Source organism: Elephas maximus, chromosome 20 (assembly GCF_024166365.1).
Source record: "Elephas maximus indicus isolate mEleMax1 chromosome 20, mEleMax1 primary haplotype, whole genome shotgun sequence".
Lineage (NCBI taxonomy): Eukaryota > Metazoa > Chordata > Mammalia > Proboscidea > Elephantidae > Elephas > Elephas maximus.
In genome coordinates, this window is record NC_064838.1 from 45,931,814 (window position 1) to 45,955,331 (window position 23,518).

At 40.8% G+C, this 23,518-nt stretch overlaps 1 protein-coding gene across 10 annotated transcripts in view; it reads right to left on the reverse strand.

The window, feature by feature from the left end:
- Positions 1–23,518, reverse strand: part of ULK4 (unc-51 like kinase 4) — a 710,695-nt gene that overhangs the window by 195,438 nt on the left and 491,739 nt on the right. For 9 of the 10 annotated variants that reach the window (XM_049862196.1, XM_049862197.1, XM_049862203.1 and 6 more), the window contains 2 exons: positions 9,800–9,966; positions 1,748–1,846 (listed from right to left, as the gene is read on the reverse strand). In XM_049862196.1, coding sequence (XP_049718153.1) covers positions 1,748–1,846; positions 9,800–9,966 — 266 coding nt within the window. Of the gene's footprint in view, positions 1–1,747; positions 1,847–9,799; positions 9,967–23,518 lie in introns of those variants that run through there. The other variant, XR_007514399.1, reaches the window with a different exon arrangement.

Genomic DNA, 23,518 nt, shown 5'->3' on the forward strand with positions numbered 1-23,518 from the left:
GGAGGTGACTTTTTAGCTAAGAAATCTCTCCCATTCATACAAATCTCCACAACTTGAAAAATCAGAATGGTTTTCTAATCAAACATATTCTCTTACAGCAAGACAGTATTTCAAAACATACAATGCAGCTAAGACTTTAATGTGTATGAAGTCAATCCAGAGAGGTCGAGTGGAGTTGTGGTGGGGAAAACGTGCACTGAGGTCAGACTCCTGGCTCTGCTACTCTGTATTTTTAACCTCTATAAGCTTCAAGGTCCTTATCTGTAAGATGAAGATGGGCCCTAAGTCACAGGAAAGAAGGACTAAATACGATCAAAGGTAAAATCTAGCTCATTGTCAACACAGGTAACAGTGGTTCATATTTACTTTTCATATGCTGCATTTACTGACCACTTACTATGTGAGAGGGGTTCCTGGGTGGCACAAAGGGTTTGTGCTCAACTCTTAACCTAAAGTTGGTGGTTCAAACCCACCCAGTGGCTCTTCAAAAGGCCTGGAGATCCAGGGCTTCGAACCAGTACATTTCAGTTTGAACTTCTGCTGAGAATTTGCATTTCCAACAAGTTCCTAGGAAGTTATACATAAGAATCACCTGGGCATCTTCTTAAAATGCAGATTCTGATTCAGTGTATCTGGGGTGGAAATGCAAATTCTCAGCAGGGAACTTGTTAGAAATGCAAATTCTCAGCAGGGATTCGAACTGGAACTAACCAGTTCAAAGCCCTGTGGCAGATTACATCCAAGAAAACCTTATAGAGCATTTCTACTCTGTAACACATGGGATCTTCATGAGTTGGAACTGACTGGATGGCAACAGGCTTGGTACTATGTGCAAGATGCTATTCTTTATAACATAATGCATGGTCACTTTTTTAAAGTCATTTCCTGGAAAATCGAAAAGACGGTGCAGTCTCTATCTCTATGGTAGAGAGATGGGTATAGATCACCTTCATTAAATTATTCAGACCCTCTATATAAGGTGTCAAGAAACTTTTTCTGTAAAAAGTCCAAAAAAGAAATATTTTAGGCTATAAGGTTTCTGTTGCCACTATTCAATTCCGCCTTTGCGACATGAAACCAGCCATAGACAACATGTGAACAAATTGTCTGTGTGGTGGTATTCCAATGAAACTTTATTTACAAAAACAGGTGTGGGCTAGATTTAGTCCACAGGCCATAGTTTGCCAGCCCCCCTCTACCTCATCACGTTTATCCACTTGATCTGATTAGTTGGTCTAAACTCCAAGTTTGTGTTTGACTCTTGTCACATATCCAGTGGTCTTGTGTAGTCTTACCTGTTCTTATTCGTTTTCACTTCATTTCTGTAGAGATGGAGGTGGACATATTCTAAGTCTGTGTCTGTGCTTCTGCGTCTCTGGGAAGGCTTCCATGCCAGGTATAACTCTAAAATATCTTTTTGAAGGGAACTGACTCCCATGACGATTTTTTTCTTCCTTCTTGGAATTCATTTGTTGAAGTTTTCACCTCGTGCTCATTAAGAAAGTAGTTGGATTTGAGGTGCTGCCTTACTTAAAGATCTACTTATAGAAAATGATAAGGCACCTGGTTTTAAAATAAAGTAGAAATTTAGTATTTCCAGGCCAAATCATCTTTGCAGATTTTCTTTGGTGCTAGTTACGAACAGCATGGAAATTTATCATAAGAAGGCAATAGATCACGAAATTCAAATAAAACGTTTTGAACCTCTGCAATGTTCAGGAAAGCACACAAACAGGTGAGACCTTACCAGTGGAATAAGCAGGCTAATGAGGTCTGTCAGAGGTTTGCTGAGTAGCAGCAGGTCTTCAGCAGCCTGAGTGTCCCCTCCTGAGCCAGACTTCTGTGCCTGAATAGGAGGAAGAGAAAGGGGAAGGAATTTGTGTTGAGTATTCAGCTTGACTGTGAATGACAGGTCCACTCAATCCAGCAGATGGAGGGAGCTGAAGAGCCATTTCACCTCAGTCCCCCTGGGTGCATGACAGATGGAGGCTCAAGACAACATTACGTTTTCTTATAAGAAGTGAGAGTACACACACTGCCACTGTCACCAGCATCTACTGATAATGGGTGACAAAGCCGGTGGCTAAACCCAGCTGCTATCCAACTCCAAATCACACGTGCTGATTTCTTCTGGGCATTTTGTTTGAATCCACAAGGTGATCCTTAGAAACTCTATGGGGCAGTTCTACTCTGTCCTATAGGGTCGCTATGAGTCAGAATCGACTCAACGGCACTGGGTTATGATGCATACCAAATGTGCTCTGATGTGCTTCTCTTGTCTATATGGATGTTGTTTTTAGCCACCATTGAGCTGGCCCCCAACTCGTGGCAACCCCACACACAACACAACAAAATGCTGACTGATCCTACGCCATCCCCGTGATCGGTTCCAGATAGGACTGCTAGAGTCCATAGTGTTTTTAGTGGCTGATTTTCATAAGTAGATTGTTAGACCTTTCTTCCTAGTCCATCTTAGTCTGGAAATTCTGCTAAAACACGCATCCAAAACCCAAACCAAACCCACTGCCGTCGAGTTGGTTCCGACTCATAGTAACCCTAGAGGACAGAGTAGAAATGCCCCACAGAGTTTCCAAGGAGTACCTGGCGGACTTGAACTGCCAATGTCTTCATTAGCAGCCATAGCACTTAACCACTACACCGCCAGGGTTTCTGAAACACACATACACGTGCCCAAATCAAATCTAGAATATTCGTCCAATGTACCACTGCATGGACAGGCTTCAGGTTCACACTCCTTAGGAAACATCTGCCCAGATTGCGAAGGATATACGAAATGAGTAGGTGGCTTTTATTTTAAGTGTGTCTTCTCCCAGGAGTTTCAAAAAAAAAAAAAAAATCCAAACCTGTTGCTGTCGAGTCAATTCTGACTTATAGAGACCCTACAGGACAGAGTAGAGCTGCCCCATAGTGTTTCCAAGTAGCGGGTGGTGGATTCAAACTGCTGACCTTTGGTTAGCAGCTCAGTGCTTAACCACTGTGCCACCAGGGCTCCTAGGACTTTTGTAGAACTGCCTAATTCCAGAGGAGATTTCTATCAGAGAGGAATAATTTTTTATTCCAAAGAGGTACTGAGTTATCTATTGTTTTCTATAGCACATACACACACGTCATTCACATTCTTCCTCCCCGTTTTATTTTCACTCAAAAGAAACGAAACCACTTTTAGGTAATGGCCTTTGCCAGAGCTGTTGGAGCAGGCTGCAGGCTGCTGCAGCCTGGGTCATAAATCTGGACTCCAGGATGTTTCTCATGAATGCTAATTTTCCTTCTGCACTTCAGACCTCTATACAGAATTTCAGTTGCCTGCTTTCTTTGTTTCAGAAGGACTTGACTGAATATCAGATACATGTCTTTTAAAAACACGTATCTCTCCACAGCCAAGGGGAATGATGGCAATCATGAGCTTGCAGCTTTCCCCAACTGATATCATCAGCAAGGTAGTGTTTCCTCCCAGAAAACAAAAAAGCAGCACTATCCTGAACCTTTCAGAATCTCAGCTGTTGATCCCTTGACTTCTGAACCATGATCTAAAATGGACTACTGGCCTTCTCACATTAACATCATCCTGCAGAGTACACTGCTTCCTTCATGGGAGAGATAAGGGCAGTCTTGTAAATCAGGACCAAAGCAGCAGTGAGGGGCATAGTGCCACCAACTTCCCTTCCAAGTACACATAGGCAAGCAGATGGGGCCACAAGAACAAGCACACACTGTGGACTTTTCTGACCTGGATATCCAGTGGTCCTCCAGAGTGTCCAGGATCTACAAAGCCACTTATTAGTGCCACCAAGAAACATCCAGAGCCTGACCCACATACTGGCATTCAGGCACCACCTCCCTGTAAAGTTACCAAGGGTTCCAGAAAGGGAATGCTGCTGCCCAAGAGGGAGGTGAATGCCAGGAATCCATTAGAAATACACCTCTCCTCAGAAAAACATGGGCTCACACAGACGCTCTGTGAACCAAAGGGATCCCCGCATAGATGCAGGAGTAAAAACAGAAGCTGAACTACAAATTCAGGCCTGACTTCTTCTCAGTCTCTAATTCCCCAGGACCAGCCTCTTCACTCTGCCCTTTGGCCCTCTCTGTGCATTTTGCAGGGGCCCCAATCCACAGCCAAGAAAACTCCACTGCTGCCATGACATCACTATCGCCTTCTCCATCCGGGCCCCCCGCCTTTGCCTCTGGTCCCGCCGACCCCTTTCCAGAACTCACTTGTCGTTCCTTTGGGGTTACTTAGTCCTCTCCTGGCCTTCCAATGTTCTTGACCTATCTACTGTTACAGTCCAGGCAAGACGACAATAGTCTGGGCGAGGGTGGTAACAGTAGGACTTGAGTGAAATGGTTGTATTTGTTAGATATTTAAGGTGACATCAATATTACTTGGTGAGAGATTAGATGTGGGAGGTAAAAAAAGAGAGAACTTTTAAGAATGACTCCCAGGTTCTGGTTTGTGCAGCAAAGTTAGGGTGGCAGGGCTCACTGGCAGGAGACCACCAAGAGTGCCAAGGAGTTAAAAAGTTGTATCACAGATAAGAGTGTGTCACTGGTATTTCCAAAGAGAGGGAGACCATCAGGACTACAGGCTATGGCAGAAAAATCACATCTGAACGTAACAACCAGACAGAGGGTAGCTCATGGGAAAAAGCAAAGAGAAGGTCATGAAGGTGTCACATTGGATAATTCCAAGAGACATGAGAAATAAGACACTATAATCCCCAGCCATGGACAGCCTTTATGTGCATATGAGACTAAGAAAGAGGCAATGGCCACCTTTCAGTCTTTCGGCAATAACAACAGGTCTGCAAATAACAGCAGCTCAACTGTCCTAGTACAGGAGAGTAATAATAACAAGCTCCTGTATACCACACCTCAGAAATGAGGGACAGTCTGATGACCTGGATTCTAACAGCCTTCCCTGGAAAAGCTGTCTCTAGCCCCCAGGAGTAGGTTAGGCCCCTCTTCCTTATTATTTACTGTGCAGCACCCTGTAACTACCAGTCACTGCCCTTCACACATGTAATTAAGATGATGATTTGCTCCCTTATTCGTTTACTGACACTCTTTCCTACTAAGCTGTAATCTCCCTGAGAGCTAATTCAGTTTCCCTCTTGATCTCTGCTGTAATTATAGGTGCCTAGCCCTGTGCTGGAGCGCTGGTGGCATAGTGGTTAAGAGCTCAGCAGCCAACCAAAAAGGTCGGCAGTTCGAATCTACCAGCCACACCTTGGAAACTCTATGGGGCAGTTCTACACTGTACTATAGGGTTGCTATGAGTCAGAATCGACTCAGCAGCAGCAGGTTTGGCTTTTTTGGAGGGGTAGCGGGGTAGGGGAAGGGTAGTTACTCCTGTGCTAAAGTCATGCTAAGTACAAAATAAAAGAATATATTAATAACCCAGAAGCCAGCTAGGAATTAGTTCAGTCCAGCAAGTATGAACTGAGTGCCCTTCTGTGTGCTAAAAAAAAAAAAAAAAAAAACCAAACCCGTTACCATCGAGTCGATTCTGACTCATGGCAACCCTACAGGACAGAGTAGAACTGCCCCATAGAGTATTCAAACTGCCGACCTTCTGGTTAGCAGCCGCAGCTCTTAACTACTATGCCACCATAGTTTCCTTCCATGTGCTAAACCCAGTCTCAGTGCCGTCGAGTTGATTCCGACTCATAGCGACCCTATAAGACAGAGTAGAACTGCCCCATAGAGTTTCCAAGGAGCGCCTGGTGGATTTGAACTGCTGACCCTTTGGTTAGCAGCCGTAGCACTTAATCACTATGCCACCAGGGTTTCCTAGGACCCTGAAATAAGGACCCCCTGGCCTGCAGGAAGGCCCTGGTAACCACAAGGCTTTTCTTCAAGCTGCTGGTAACGATGCAGCAACCATTGACTGAATAGCATCCCTGAACCAGGTATGTGTAAGGCACTTTATATTTACATATGTACATATATTTTGTTCTCTCGTTCATTAGTTATAACCATATCTATTTTATAGATGAGGAAACTGATAGTCAGAAAGGTGAAGAAAACTGCCCGGGGTCCTACAGGCTGGAGAGCAGTGTGTGGCTAGATTTGGATCCAAGGGATTCCAGTCTGCAAGTCCACGGGCCCCCCACCACACCAGTGGTTCTCAAGAGTGTGTATCTGTCTCTGCCTCCACAACTTTCACACACTTCTAGCAGTCACATCTCCCTCAACAGGGTAAAGTTCCTTTAGCGACCAATTTGTAATTGCAGGGCAGAGCGTAGCCTAGGAACTGAATTCCTGACAGAGATTCTGACTGGGGCCTTCCCCACTCCCCACCTCCCCCAAGGCACATTCTTGCATCATACTATTCTCTCCTCCCCGAAGAGAAAAAGAGCTTCAAAAATCTAAGCACTATTATAATTTTCAACACTGGCTTCCCTCAATTCTTCAACCTAAATATCTTTCTTCTACTTTAGAGAGCTACTGTTAAAATTAGACACAGGCTTTAAATGCAGAAGAGTTGCCAACATGAAGCATGTTTGTAAGTGGAAGAAGTAACTTACAATTTCAAAAAGTACTTCTAGCTCACTGTTTCAGGAGGTGTCTTTGATGCACACTCCATTTCTTTTCCCAACTCTTTCCCCTAATTCAATCTCAAGGACTCTATCTCTTTCAGACTGACACCAGGTGTCACAGAGATCAAAGTTGGTGACCAAGGCCAAAAGCTATAATAATACATGGTGGATATTATATGGAGAGATGACAGCAGTAAAATGTGCAGTGGTGTTTAAAATTAAAAAAAAAAAAAAGATTTATTGGCATATTAACAAAATTGAAAAAAAAAGAGAAAAAATTTTGTATTAAGGAGTTTTCTTTTAACACACCTGAATATCTACCTAGTCACTAGTAACAAAAGAGGACTCCTAGAGCTCTTCAACTTATCATCCTTTTTATCTACAATCTGCAAGACACAGTCTTTTAGAGATCAATGCCATCAAGGCATCTTATGAGAGTAACTATCTGCCGCACCTCAAAGTATTACATACAAACCACCACTATGGAATCCTAAACAAGGAACAGTGTTCTCTGGAGAAAGACTCAGTAGAAAAGCTAAGAGAAATCCACAATCCAGTGCTCCATAACCACTTAACGATGCGTCACTGTAAACGCAGTATTATTACAGATGAGCAAATAAAAAAAACACTAGATAGCTAATTGGCTATTGGCTTTACAGGTTTAGGTTAAACGCTTTCTAAGTATCTACAGTGTTCGTTGAGCGGAGCTTGGAATTATTTATTAAAGCATATTAGACAAGCCAAATACTAGACCAACTTAACTGTGGCTAGAAGATACCATTTTTCATGATGATGAATAGCACAGACTAAACCAGGGTCTGGGGACTGATTCTTGGCTCCACTGCTATGACACTTGGCAAGGTGTCAAAACAGTCTGGCTTCAACTTTAGCTTCTGCATCCATTCAAACCAGGATACTACCATTTGATATACATTTCCTGCAAATTTTACTAGAATTCTAAATATAAAAATGAATTCATATTGGCTGTGTGCCTTTCGTGTGACTGCGGGAGCAGCTGACTCAGTTGGTTAGAGGGCATTAAATGAAATAAGCATGTAGAGGCATTTACCACCTAATATGGAAAGTACTCAATAAACTCACATCTTCTTCCTTTTCTACTTTAAGCCTGATGCTAAGTAAAGCCAGGGTACAGTTAAGGGAAAACTGACTTTTCCCATAGCCACTGAATACACCTCTGGTGGTGCTGTTACCAAAAAAACCAAACCCAGTGCCATTGAGTAGATTCCGACTCATAGCGACCCTACAGGACAGAATAAAACTGCCCCATAGAGTTTCCAAGGAGCGCCTGGTGGATTCGAACTGCCAACCCTTTGGTTAGCAGCCGTAGCACTTAACCACTATGCCACCAGGGTTTCCGGTTGTGTTGTTAGGTGCCATCAATTCAGTTCCAACACATAGAGACCCTGTGTACAGCAGAACAAAACAGTGCCAGGTCCTGCACCATCCTCACAATTGCTGCTATGTTTCAGCCCACTGTTACAGCCATTATGTCGTATGTCATTCCATGTCACTGAGGGTCTTCCTCTTTTTCACTGACCCTCTACTTTACCAAGCATGATGTCCTTCTCCAGGGACTGGTTCCTCCTGATAACATGTCCAAAGTAAATAAATACAAACTATTGAATGGGAAGCTAATTTGCTTTGTAAGCCTTCACTTAACGCACTATTAAAAAACAAAAAAGCAAAGTAAGTGAGGTGCAAGTCTCGCCATTCTTGCTTCTAAGGAACATGCTGGCTGTCTTTCAAGATAGATTTGTTCATTCCTCTGGCAGTCCATGGTATATTCAATACTCTTCATCAACACAATTCAAATGCATTAATTCTTCTTCAGTCTTCCTTATTCACTGTCCAGCTTTCCCATGCATATGAGGTGATTGAAAATACCATGGCTTGGGTCAGGCACACCTCAGTCTCAAAGTGACATCTTTGTATTTTAACACTTTAAAGAGGTCTTTTGCAGCCAATTTGCCCAATGCAATGCGTCTTTTGATTTCTTGACTGCTGCTTCCATGGATGTTGATTGTAGACCCAAGTAAAATGAAATCCTTTACAACTTCAATATTTCTCCAATTATCATGATGTTGCCTACCGGTCCAGTTGTGAGGTTTTTTGTTTTCTTTCTGCTAAGATGTAATCCATACTGAAGGCTGTTCTCTTTGATATTCAACACTACTTGCTTCAAGTCCTCTTTACTTTCAGCAAACAAGGTTGTGTTATCTGCATATCACAGGCTGTTAACTGGTCTTACTTCAATCCTGATGCCACATTCTTCTTCAGATAGTCCAGCTTCTCAGATTATTTGATCAGCATATAGATTGAATAAATATAGGCAAAGTATACAAACCTGATGCACACCTTTTTTATTTTAAACCACACAGTATCCCCTTGTTCTGTTAGAACAACCGCATCTTGGTCTACGTACAGGTACCGCAGGAGCACAACTAAGTGTCCTGGAATTCCCATTCTTTCCAGTGTTATCCACAATTTGTTATGATCCACACAGTCGAATGCCTTTGCATGGTCAATAAAACACAGGTAAAAACCTTTCTGGTGTTTTCTGCTTTCAGTCAGGATCCAGCTGACATCAGCAATGATATCCCTTATTCTACATCCTCTTCTGAATCTGGCTTGAATTTCTGGCAGTTTCCTATCGATGTACTGCTGCAACCATTTTTGAACTACCTTCTGCAAAATTTTACTTGTGTGTGATAGCACACTTCTTGTCCTCCAAAACCATCTACAATTCCATGTTATCGGTCATAAGGAAAAGCAAGTGACAGAGTTTATGTGTTACATATTTACGTATATGTATGTGTCTATACGTGCACACGTGCATAAAATGTCAATCCACTGTTCCTAGCAACTAGGTCATTCTGCTGGGGGTGGATTGGCATGCCATCTCTGGACAAGAGAGACTGAACACCACCTGGCTAACCTACGGTGCAACTAAGACAAATAAGGTCTTTGGTCAGGAGCAGTTTCCCAACTAGCAAGTCTTGCTTAATAGGTCTCTCCTGCTTTCCCTTAAGACTTTGTGGTCAAATTCTCTATTCAAGACATTGGTCACCCAAAGATGGCTTGTTCATAGTCCCTCCCTATAGACTTTTATGCTCTTTTGTAAAAATAAAGATACATTAGAAGAAAAACAGGAAGAAGAGAACAAAAGGGAGGCATGCCATGTATCAGAGTTGCTTGAGACACAGGAGAAGCAGTGTCACCTGCAGAGCCAGCCGTACAATGCTGGACGTATAGGTCAGCATGCCGTGTAGAATATCCAGCAGGGAAAACAGCAGGGCAGCGCCTGTCTCATTGTTGCTTTTATTGTCCACATCCAAGCACAGTGTGGCAGTTTCGGTTAACAGGTTACAGACATGACCGACGAGACCTAAGGGGAAAAATATTCATCAAATATTATAAAAAATAATGTGTGATATAAACCAAACAGAACAGGCCTTCCTGCACTATGTTCTATATGCTCAGAGCAGTCCTTGAACATTACTTTGTGCCAGATTCACTTGGGAAAGTTGTTTAAAATGTAGGGAAGATACTTGTAAAACAACCTCCCCAGATAATTTTGATGCAAGGATTCCTCAAACCACACTCAGAGAAACAATATCCTATGTGAGTGCGTTTCACAGGGTCTGAAGACTTGCTGATACTGAAGGAAAGAAAGCCTGTTACATATAAACATCCTGTCCCCAGATTCTCTGTCTGAAGGCCATGTTTCCCAGTGTGTGGATCAGAGACCATGGGTAGGCCTAGCGGTCAATTTTGTTCTTATATATTTCAAAAATTTGAAATCTAAGGTTCATGATGATTTCAAGAAAGAAGCTGAAGTTTAGAAACTGCCACAGGCTATCATTTTGTTTCTGCGAACCTCATATGAACAGTGTGGTCAGTCTTCACCAACAATGAGCTTGGTGTAGTTTGTCACAACAAATAAGTTTTCACATTTTTGGGCATATTAAGCGCTCAACTGCTAACTGAAAGGTTGGCAGATCGAATCCACTCAGCATTACCTCTGGAGTCAGCCCTGGCAATCTGCTTCCAAAAGGTCACAACCTCAAAAACACTATAGAGCAGTTCTACTCTGGACACACGGAATCACTATGAGTCAGAATCAATCAATGACAACTACCAACAACAAAAAGAATGTTCACATGTAAGTTGGAATTTTTATTGTTATAATGTAAATGTATTATGTAATAATGCAGCATTGCACCTTGAATTCCCAAAAATGAATCCTATATAAATGTGAAAATACAGCATGGAACAAAGTTGTAAATCTAAATGGTAAATGGAACTTTGAGTATCAGCAGATCTTAACTCAAAAACAGAAAAGAATCTTGAGAGGCAAGTATTTTATACAAGAACTGACTTAAAAAAAGGCATGGTAAGGAAGTCTGGCGTGTACTGAAAGCTGGAATTTACTGGACCCACAATGCAATGCAGACCCCCAGACCATCAGCTGGATGGAAAATCATCCAAACACAGCCATTATAAAGCGTTGCTACCTCTTCCAAATAATGCACACCGTCCCTTCCAGGAAACTCATCTTGTTTTCCTTTAAAAAGTGCAAAATAATGCTCTGAGTAAAACAGTAATTTTGTCGTTAAAGACAGAGGTGACACCACAATTGCAGAAGCATCATCAAAGTGGTGCTCCTTCCGGCAGAAACAGGTACAAGTCACACAAATGCCAAACCACTGCCATCGAGTCCATTCTGACTCATAGCAACTCGATAGGGCAGGGTTGAACTGCCCCATAGGGCTTCCATGGCTGTAATCTTTACGAAAGCAGCCTGCCACATCTCTCTCCCATGGGGCGTCTGGTGGGTTCGAACTGTCGACCTTTCGATTAGCAGCCAAGCAGTTTAACCACTGTGCCACCAGGGCTCCACACAAATGCCAAGAAGCTTAACCAAAAAACGAAACAACTGAGCCCCAAAGCTGAAGACAAATACAGTTGGAAGGAAGGCAGAATGAATTACTGGCAAAATTTTTCCATCAAATGACAAAGTCTGATATCACATATCATCAATGACACTTAGGGCAGAAAAGCAGTTATTACGACACGTGCATCGCACTGGCAGGCACTTCTCCGGGGACTTACAGCACATCACTCTTGTGCATGTGGTGAACCAGCACACGGCATCTGTGAGCAGCAGGTAAGAGAGAAGCACAGAAAAAACGTCGCTATTCGGTAAACACATGCTGCAAGAGAACCTGTGTCCTTTGTGGGGCTTATGGTTACTTTCTGATGCAGCAGGTAGATGGTCAAAGAGGTCTGGGGGTCAGCACTGGTGAAGTCCAGCTATGTGAACAGCTGGCTCTTTGTATGGCAGAGGGGCGCTCCTATACACCCGTTTACAAGATGGTTGAGTCAGAGCAAAAAGCTGGTGGAACTAAGTGAGTAAGTCAGAAAAGGACAAATATTGTACAATCACATTTATATGAAATATGTAGAAGAGGCAAATGGATAGAGACTAAAGTATATTCATGGTCACTAGGGGTGAGTGGCAGGGCTCATTGCTTAGGGGACATGGGGCTCCTCTTAAGTGTGAAAAAAAATTGGAAACAATTAGTGGTGATGGTTGAATAACATGATAAACATAATGAATGTCACTGAATTGCACATAGGAGTGCTGGTGATACAGTGGTTTAGCGCTCAGCTGTGAGCCAAAAGGTTTGAACCCTCCAGCTGCTCCACAGGAGAAAGACGTGGCAGTTTGCTTCTGTAAAGATTATAGCCTTGGAAACCCTATGGGACAGTTCTAATCTGTCATATAGGGTCGCTATGAGTCAGAACTGACTCAACGCCAATAGGTATTGGGTATCTTGGTCATGTATTCAGTGCTTCCTCAAAGCTTGAACTTCCATTTTACAGTGAAAATACATGTTTTTTTTTTTTTAAACTCTCTATTAGTGGTTAAGTGCTATGGCTGCTAACCAAAGGGTCAGCAGTTCGAATCCACCAGGCGCTCCTTGAAAACTCTACGGGGCAGTTCTACTCTGCCCTATAGGGTCGCTATGAGTCGGAATTGACTCGACGGCACTGGGTTCTTTTATTATTAAAGTTATGAGACAGGTCAGTAAAATGAATCCCCATCACCGCTTTAATAATTATTAATATTTTGCTAATCCTGTTTTACCTATCCCCATCTATTTCCTTTTTCTTTCAGTATTTTAAAGTAAATGCCAGACATCTTGATTCTCCTGTAAACACTTCCATATAAGTCTAGCAGATAAGGACTTTTTTTTTTATTATTAACATAGCCACAATGCTATTCCACTGCCACTTAACAAAATTAACATAATTTTTAATGTACTTGTGAACTAGTTTTCTAAGGTTGCCATTAAAAAATACCACAAACTGGGGGCGGGGCCAAGATGGCAGACTAGGTGGACGCTACCGCAGAGCGCTCTTGCAACAAAGACTCGGAAAAACAAGTGAATCGATCACATACCTAACAATCTACGAACTCTGAACAACAAACACAGATTTAGAGACGGAGAATGAACAAATACGGGGAGACAGCGATCGTTTTCAGAGCCAGGAGCCAGCGTACCAGTCAGCGGATTTTCTGGAAAAACTAGTTTCCCAGTGATGGCTCAGAGACAGCAGTCCATATCAAACCATATAAAGAAGCAGACCATGACAGCTTCTCCAACCCCCCAAACAAAAGAATCAAAATCTTTCCCAAATGAAGACACAATCCTGGAATTATCAGATACAGAATATAAAAAACTAATTTACAGAATGCTTCAAGACATCAGAAACGAAATAAGGCAAACTGCAGAAAAAGCCAAGGAACACACTGATAAAACTGTTGAAGAACTCAAAAAGATTATTCAAGAACATACTGGAAAAATTAATAAGTTGCAAGAATCCATAGAGAGACAGCATGTAGAAATCCAAAAGATTAACAATAAAATTACAGAATTAGACAACGCACTAGGAAGTCAGAGGAGCTGACTCGAGCAATTAGAATGTAGACTGGGACATCTGGAGGACCAGGGAATCCACACCAACATAGCTGAAAAAAAATCAGATAAAAGAATTAAAAAAAATGAAGAAACCCTAAGAATCATGTGGGACTCTATCAAGAAGGATAACTTGCGAGTGACTGGAGTCCCAGAACAGGGAGGGGAGACAGAAAACACAGAGAAAATAGTTGAAGAACTCCTGACAGAAAACTTCTCTGACATCATGAAAGACGAAAGGATATCTATCCAAGATGCTCATCGAACCCCATTTAAGATTGATCCAAAAAGAAAAACACCAAGACATATTATCATCAAACTTGCCAAAACCAAAGATAAACAGAAAATTTTAAAAGCAGCCAGGGAGAAAAGAAAGGTTTCCTTCAAGGGAGAATCAATAAGTTCAGACTACTCAGCAGAAACCATGCAGGCAAGAAGGGAATGGGACGACGTATACAGAGCACTGAACGAGAAAAACTGCCAACCAAGGATCATATATCCAGCAAAACTCTCTCTGAAATATGAAGGAGAAATTAAGATATTTACAGATAAACACAAGTTTAGAGAATTTGCAAAAACCAAACCAAGGCTGCAAGAAATGCTAAAGGAGATTGTTTGGTCAGATGACCAATAATATCAGGTACCAGCACAACACAAGGTCACAAAACAGAACGTCCTGATATCAACTCAAATAGGGAAAGCACAAAAACAAACAAATTAAGATTAATTCTAAAAAATAAATAAATAAATAAAATAATACACATAACAGGGAAGCATGGAAATCAATAGGTAAAAGATCACAATAATCAAAAAGAGGGACTAAATATAGGAGGCATTGAACTGCCAGATGGAGAGTGATACAAGGTGATACAGAATGATACAAGTTAGGTTTTTACTTAGAAAAATAGGGGTAAATAATAAGGTAACCACAAAAAGGAATATCAACTCCATAACTCAAAAAAAAAGCCAAGAAAAACGTAACGACTCGACTAGCATAAAGTTAAACATTATGAAAATGAGGATCTCACAATCTACTAAGAAAAACGTCTCAGCACAAAAAAGTACGTGGAAAAATGAAATGGCCAACAACACACATGAAAAGGCATCAAAATGACAGCACTAAAAACTTATTTCTCTATAATTACGCTGAATGTAAATGGACTAAATGCACCAATAAAGAGACAGAGAGTCTCGGACTGGATAAAGACACACGATCCATCTATATGCTGCCTACAAGAGACACACCTTAGACTTAGAGACACAAACAAACTAAAACTCAAAGGATGGAAAAAAATATATCAAGCAAACAATAAGCAAAAAAGAAGAGGAGTAGCAATATTAATTTCTGACAAAATAGACTTTAGACTTAAATCCACCACAAAGGATAAAGAACGACACTATATAATGATAAAAGGGACAATTGATCAGGAAGACATAACCATATTAAATATTTATGCACCCAATGACAGGGCTGCAAGATACATGAATCAAATTTTAACAGAATTGAAAAGTGAGATAGACACCTCCACATTTATAGTAGGAGACTTCAACACACCACTTTCGGAGAAGGACAGGACATCCAGTAAGAAGCTCAAGAGAGACACAGAAGACCTACTTACAACAATCAACCAACTTGACCTCATTGACTTATACAGAACTCTCCACCCAACTGCTGCAAAATATACTATTTTTTCTAGTGCACATGGAACATTCTCTAGAATAGACCACATATTAGGTCATAAAACAAATCTTTGCAGAGTCCAAAACATCGAAATATTACAAAGCATCTTCTCAGACCACAAGGCAATGAAACTAGAAATCAATAACAGAAAAACTAGGGAAAAGAAATCAAATACTTGGAAAATGAACAATACCCTCCTGAAAAAAGACTGGGTTATAGAAGACATCAAGGAGGGAATAAGGAAATTCATAGAATGCAACGAGAATGAAAATACTTCCTATCAAAACCTCTGGGACACAGCAAAAGCAGTGCTCAGAGGCCAATTTATATCGATAAATGCACACATACAAAAAGAAGAAAGAGCCAAAATCAGAGAACTGTCCCTACAACTTGAACAAATAGAAAGAGAGCAACAAAAGAATCCATCAGGCACCAGAAGAAAACAAATAATAAAAATTAGAGCTGAACTAAATGAATTAGAGAACAGAAAAACAATTGAAAGAATTAACAAAGCCAAAAGCTGGTTCTTTGAAAAAATTAATAAAATTGATAAACCATTGGCTAGACTGACTAAAGAAATACAGGAAAGGAAACAAATAACCAGAATAAGAAACGAGAAGGACCACATCACAACAGAGCCAAATGAAATTAAAAGAATCATTTCAGATTACTACGAAAAATTGTACTCTAACAAATTTGAAAACCTACAAGAAATGGATGAATTCTTGGAAAAACACTACCTACCTAAACTAACACATTCAGAAGTAGAACAACTAAATAGACCCATAACAAAAAAAGAGATTGAAACGGTAATCAAAAAACTTCCAACAAAAAAAAGTCCTGGCCCGGACGGCTTCACTGCAGAGTTCTACCAAACCTTCAGAGAAGACTTAACACCACTACTACTGAAGGTATTTCAAAGCATAGAAAAAGACGGAATACTACCCAACTCATTCTATGAAGCTACCATCTCCCTGATACCAAAACCAGGTAAAGACATTACAAAAAAAGAAAATTATAGACCTATATCCCTCATGAACATAGATGCAAAAATCCTCAACAAAATTCTAGCCAATAGAATCCAACAACACATCAAAAAAATAATTCACCACGATCAAGTGGGATTTATATCAGGTATGCAAGGCTGGTTTAATATCTGAAACACCATTAATGTAATCCAACACATAAATAAAACAAAAGATAAAAACCACATGATCTTATCAATTGATGCAGAAAAGGCATTTGACAAAGTTCAACACCCATTTATGATAAAAACTCTCACCAAAATAGGAATTGAAGGAAAATTCCTCAACATAATAAAGGGCATCTATGCAAAGACAACAGCCAATATCAGTCTAAATGGAGAGAACCTGAAAGCATTTCCCTTGAGAACTGGAACCAGGCAAGGATGCCCTTTATCACCGCTCTTATTCAACATCATACTTGAAGTCCTAGCCAGGGCAATTAGGCTAGACAAAGAAATAAAGGGTATCCGGATTGGCAAAGAGGAAGTAAAGCTATCACTATTTGCAGATGACATGATCGTATACACGGAAAACCCTAAGGAATCCTCCAGAAAACTACTGAAACTAATAGAAGAGTTTGGCAGAGTCTCAGGTTATAAAATAAACATACAAAAATCACTTGGATTCCTCTACATCAACAAAAAGAACACCGAAGAGGAAATAACCAAATCAATACCATTCACAGTAGCCCCAAGAAGATAAAATACTTAGGAATAAATCTTACCAAGGATGTAAAAGACCTATACAAAGAAAACTACAAAGCTCTACTACAAGAAATTCAAAAGGACATACTTAAGTGGAAAAACATACCCTGCTCGTGGATAGGAAGACTTAACATAGTAAAAATGTCTATTCTACCAAAAGCCATCTATACATATAATGCACTTCCGATCCAAATTCCAATGTCATATTTTAAGGGGATAGAGAAACAAATCACCAATTTCATATGGAAGGGAAAGAACCCCCGGATAAGCAAAGCATTACTGAAAAAGAAGAAGAAAGTGGGAGGCCTCACTCTACCTGATTTCAGAACCTATTATACAGCTACAGTAGTCAAAACAGCCTGGTACCGGTACAACAACAGGCACATAGACCAATGGAACAGAATGGAGAATCCAGATATAAATCCATCCATGTATGAGCAGCTGATATTTGAAAAAGGACCAGTGTCAGTTAACTGGGGAAAAGATAGTCTTTTTAACAAATGGTGCTGGCATAACTGGATATCCATTTGCAAAAAAATGAAACAGGACCCATACCTCACACCATGCACAAAAACGAACTCCAAGTGGATCAAAGACCTAAACATAAAGACTAAAACGATAAAGATCATGGAAGAAAAAATAGGGACAACCCTAGGAGCCCTAATACAGGACATAAACAGAATACAAAACATTACCAAAAATGATGAAGAGAAACCAGATAACTGGGAGCTCCTAAAAATCAAACACCTATGCTCATCTAAAGACTTCACCAAAAGAGTAAAAAGACCACCTACAGACTGGGAAAGAATTTTCAGCTATGACATCTCCGACCAGCGCCTGATCTCTAAAATCTACATGATTCTGTCAAAACTCAACCACAAAAAGACAAACAACCCAATCAAGAAGTGGGCAAAGGATATGAACACACATTTCACTAAAGAAGATATTCAGGCAGCCAACAGATACATGAGAAAATGCTCCCGATCATTAGCCATTAGAGAAATGCAAATTAAACTACGATGAGATTCCATCTCACTCAACTAGATTGGCATTAATCCAAAAAACACAAAATAATAAATGTTGGAGAGGCCGCAGAGAGATTGGAACTCTCATACACTGCTGGTGGGAATGTAAAATGGTACAACCACTTTGGAAATCTATCTGGCGTTATCTTAAACAGTTAGAAATAGAACTACCATACAATCTAGAAATCCCACTCCTTGGAATATACCCTAGAGATACAAGAGCCTTCACACAAACAGATATATGCACACCCATGTTTATTGCAGCTCTGTTTACAATAGCAAAAAGCTGGAAGCAACCAAGGTGTCCGTCAACGGATGAATGGGTAAATAAATTGTGGTATATTCACACAATGGAATACTACGCATCGATAAAGAACAGTGACGAATCTCTGAAACATTTCATAACATGGAGGAATCTGGAAGGCATTATGCTGAGCGAAATGAGTCAGAGGCAAAAAGACAAATATTGTATAAGATCACTATTATAAGATCTTGAGAAATAGAAAAAACTGAGAAGAACACACACTTTTGTGGTTACGAAGAGGGGGGGAGGGAGGGAGGGAGGGAGGGAGAGGGTTTTTTATTGATTAATCAGTAGATAAGAACTGCTTTGGGTGAAGGGAAAGACAACACTCAATACAAGGAAGGTCAGCCCAAGTGGACTGGACTAAAAGCAAAGAGGTTTCCGGGATAAAATGAATGCTTCAAAGGTCAGCGGAGCAGGGGCGGGGGTCTAGGGAACATGGTTTGAGGGGACTTCTAAGTCAATTGGCAAAATAATTCCATTATGAAAACATTCTGCATCCCACTTTGAAATGTGGCGTCTGGGGTCTTAAATGCTAACAAGTGGCCATCTAAGATGCATCAATTGGTCTCAGCCCACCTGGAGCAAAGGAAAATGAAGAACACCAAGGTCACACGACAACTAAGAGCCCAAGAGACAGAAAGGGCCACATGAACCAGAGACCTACATCATCCTGAGACCAGAAGAACTAGTTGGTGCCCGGCCACAATCGATGACTGCCCTGTCAGGGAGCACAACAGAGAACTCCTGAGGGAGCAGGAGATCAGTGGGATGCAGACCCCAAATTCTCATAAAAAGGCCATACTTAATGGTCTGACTGCAACTAGAGAGGTCCCAGCAGCAATGCTCCCCAGACCTTCTGTCGGCACAGGACAGGAACCATCCCCGAAGACAACTCATCAGACATGAAAGGGACTGGTCAGCGGCGGGGAGAGAGATGCTGATGAAGAGCGAGCTAATTAAATCAGGTGGACACTGGAGAGAGTGTTGGCAACTCTTGACTGGAGGGGGGATGGGAAGATAGAGAGAGAGGGAAGATGGCAAAATTGGCACGAAACGAGAGACTGAAAGGGCTGACTCAATAGGGGGAGAGCAAGTGGGAGAAGGGAGTAAGATGTATGTAAACTTACATGTGACAGACTGATTGGATTTGTAAATGTTCACTTGAAGCTTAATAAAAGTTAATTAAAAAAAAAAAAATACCACAAACTTAGTGGCTTATAAGACCAGAAATTTATTGTCTCACAGTTCTGGAGACTAGAAGTCCATATCAACAAGACATCAGGGCCAAGCTCTCTCTGGGGGAAGATTCCTTCCTGTCTCTCTCAGCTTCTGGTAGCCCCAGGTATCCTTGGCTTGTAGCTGCAGCGTAACTATCTTCACACACTTCCTCTGTGTCTCTGTGTCTCGTCTCCTCTTTTATAAGGACATGATTCAGACTGGAAACCAAACCAAAGCATTGCCATTGCGTTGATTCTGACTCATAACGACCCTATAGGACAGAGAAGAACTGCCTCATAGGGTTTCCAAGGAGTGGCTGGTAGATTCAAACTGCTGACCTTTTGGTCAGCAGCCGTATCTCTTAACCACTGCACCACCAGGGTTGCCAGATTGGATTAAGACCTGCTCAGCTCTAGTTACGACCTCATGTTAATTCATAACATCTACAAAGACCCTCTTTCCAAACGAGGTCACATTCAAAGGTCCAGGGGTCAGGACTTCAATGTATGTTTCTGAGGGACACAATTCAGTCCCTAACAAGTTAACAACAGCCTTATCTCAAAAAGATCTTTTTTTTTACATTAGTTTGTTTGAATCAAGGTACAAACCAGGTCCACATATTTCACCTGGTTGTAGGCTGTAAGTCTCCATTAATCTCTGTCTATGTCCGAGGCAATTTTTGATGGCATTTATTTTGAGAGAGAAATTAGAACATTTTTCCTGTAGATTTTCTCATGGTAGTCATTCCTGTTCTTTTAATTTCTGTAAACTGGTAAAAGAGACTTGATTAATTCAGGTTCAATTCTTCTGGCAATAATGCTTCATAGGCGGGGCCATGTACTTCCTGTTACACCATATCTGGAAGCAGACACCTTCTGATTGCTCCACTTGTGTGCGCGTGTGTGTTGTGTGTCAGGTGCTGTCAATTCACTTCCGACCCATAGTGACCCCGTGTGCAACAGAACAAAACACTGTCCAGTCCTGCACCATTCTCACAATTGTTGCTATGTCTGAGCTCACTGTTGCAGCTATTATGTCAATCCATTTGTTGAGGGTCTTCCTTTTTTTCACTGACCCTCTACCTAGCATGATGTCCTTCTCCAGGGACTGGTCCCTCTTGATAACATGTCCAAAGTAAGTGAGACTAAGTCTTGCCATTCTCGCTTCTGAGGAGCAATCTGGCTGTATTTTTTCCAAGACAGATTTTGTTTGTTCTTCCGACAGTCCATGCATATTCAATATTTTTCACCAACGCCATAATTCAAAGGCATCAATTCTTCATCAGTCTGCCTTATTCATTGCCTGGTTTTCGCATGCATATGAGGTGTTCGAAAACACTATGGCTTGGGGTCACGTGCACCGTACTCCCCAAAGTGACTTCTTTGCTTTTTAATACTTTAAAGAAGCTTTTGCAGCGATCTGCCTGATGTGATACGTCATTTGATTTCCTGACTGCTGCTTCCTTGGGCTTGATTGTGGATCCGAGTAAGATGAATGAAATCCTTGACAACTTCAATCTCTTCTCTTTTATCACGATGTTGCTTAATGGTCCAGCTGTGAGGATTTTTGTTTCTTTATGTTGAGGTGTAATCCATAGTGAAGGCTGTACTCTTTGATCTTCCTCAGTAAGTGCTTCAAGTCCTCTTCACTTTCAGCTAGCAAGGTTGTGTCATCTGTATATCGTACGTTGTTAATCAGTCTTCCTGATGCTGAGTTCTTCTTCATATAGTCCACTTGCAGTGATGTTAAAATAGTTCTATCAGTCCAGGGACTGTCAGCATAATCCATCCATGTTAAGGTTCCCCATAAAATCTTATCTATTAATGACCATTATCTAGTCCCATTATTTCATTAGGTATGGTGATATGGTGATTTTCAAATTCTTTCTGCATTTTTTTAGACAGTTTTCTTCTATAAAGAACCTCCCTTACCAGGTATTTGGTTATTACAAAATATTATTTGTAAAGGCAAGAAAATACTTCCTTCTGTCCCATAATTTGTCAGTTTCCAGAACGATTCTGGAGTGCTAGCAACTACTAAAGATACCCAGGTGGCAGGGAGGAGCTAGAAGCTATCAGAGGTTACTACTGTGCTCATTTTGTAGCATCATTACGAACATAATGGATTTTTAAAAAATATATTTTGGAGTTTCAATTGATTAGAATCATAATTTATCTTTTATGCTCAACTTGCCCCATCTTTGCCCACTGAGAGCCCCTTCAAGTTGTATCTCTCTCTTTTTTTTTTTTAATCTGACCCCAGTGGTCTTTGAAAGCCTCCTTGCTTCTGCTATAATATATTTCAGGTTCATCTTAACAGAATTCATGCCTCGAACTGTGCATCAGCCATTTTTCCAAGGAACTTTGGTTTCGCTTAATGGGAAACGATGTTTTAGAGACCATGGTCTACGTGGTACAGGGGCTCACTGCTACCGGGTTGTTGATTCAGTAGCGAAAAATAGAAGGTATGCATCTTTTATACAGAAAAATATTGACTTCATATAGATATTTTTATTTCAAGTTTAAGATTACATAGTTTTTACTTATACTTTGATTTTATTCTTACATCTCTTTTATCTGAAAGATCTGTATGACAAAGTACATTAACATGATTACTTATTTGCTGTATTTTGCTACGTGTGTGTGTGTGTGTTTCAGAATAACTATACCAATACTGCTACTAAATGCAGTTTAAGATTTCTTTGTGACCCCCCCCCCCCACAACACACACAGGATATATTCTTCCAGGGATGCACAGTAAAATAAGATGTTTTAAGATCACCTGAAATAATTCTTTTCTCCACGTAGTTATGCCATCAACCATGATGGCATTTGGCTGGTTATTCGTTTCAGTTGGCTTTTAATTATAAAAGATTTCACCGTATTTTTCTTTTTAATTTAATTCTGATTTTTAATTATATAAAATATTTCTATGATTCCAAAGTTAAAGTAATGAAGCAAGAATGAATGAGGCAAAGGGAATCAAAGTAGAAATTTTTGGTATGGAGGGAAAAGAAGTTAACATTCCAGTATCTTCCTACTTTTACACTTCCCCACAAATAAGTCTGGAGATGCAGAGAAAGATACTCCACCTCCAAAGAGATAGACTAAAGTTCAAGGATATTGCCAGGTTTGTTTTCTTCAGGGTGTAACCTTTCCAAGGGATTAAAACGTCAGTGGACAACAGTGTATGGCTTTTCCAGCTTCCTCTTCCACTAAGAAGCCTGATGAGAATATGACATAGCTAGAAGCCTGCAACCCTGGGAAAGGCCCATCTGTTTCTTTTCCTCCCTCCTTCTCTCTCTCACTCTATTCTGGTCCAGAGCCAGTCTAAGATGCAGTAGCTAACTGTGGCTTAAGTCACCTCTGCTCCAGACCCGTGAGCAAACGCACTGTCCCTTGCTGTGTTCTTTTCTCTTTCTATTGGTTCTTTTATGATTAATTTAAAGGTACAAAAGGGCAGTAAGACTTTTCTTGCATGAGAGCATTAAGATCCAAGACTGCAAGCTAAATCAAAAAATCAGAACCAAATCTAATGCTGTCAAGTTGATTATGACTCATAATGACCCTATAGGACAGAGGGGAACTGCCCCATAGGGTTTCCAAGGAGCGGATGGTGGATTCAAACTGCCAGCCTTCTGGTTAGTAGCCAAACGCTTAACCACTGCGCCAAATACTGAGACAAATATACAGGGAAGGCCACAGTCAACTTGGTTTCCAGATCAGCAGGTGGACCTAATATACAAAGTGTGACCAAAAGGAACTCTCTACGTGGACAACATAACAAAAAGGGTTTCTCTGCCTTGCTTTCCTGTCACATCCCTCAGAGATGCTATGTAAAGGCATCCGGGATAACATTCTAGTACTCCACAGTTCTCTGGTCAAATGCCATCTAGTAATTTTTTAAAATGTCATTTCAACATCTCTAAAAGAAATCAAAAGTCATTAAGTCAAAGAACCCAAGAATTATTTTACATTAATTATAACTAATTCAT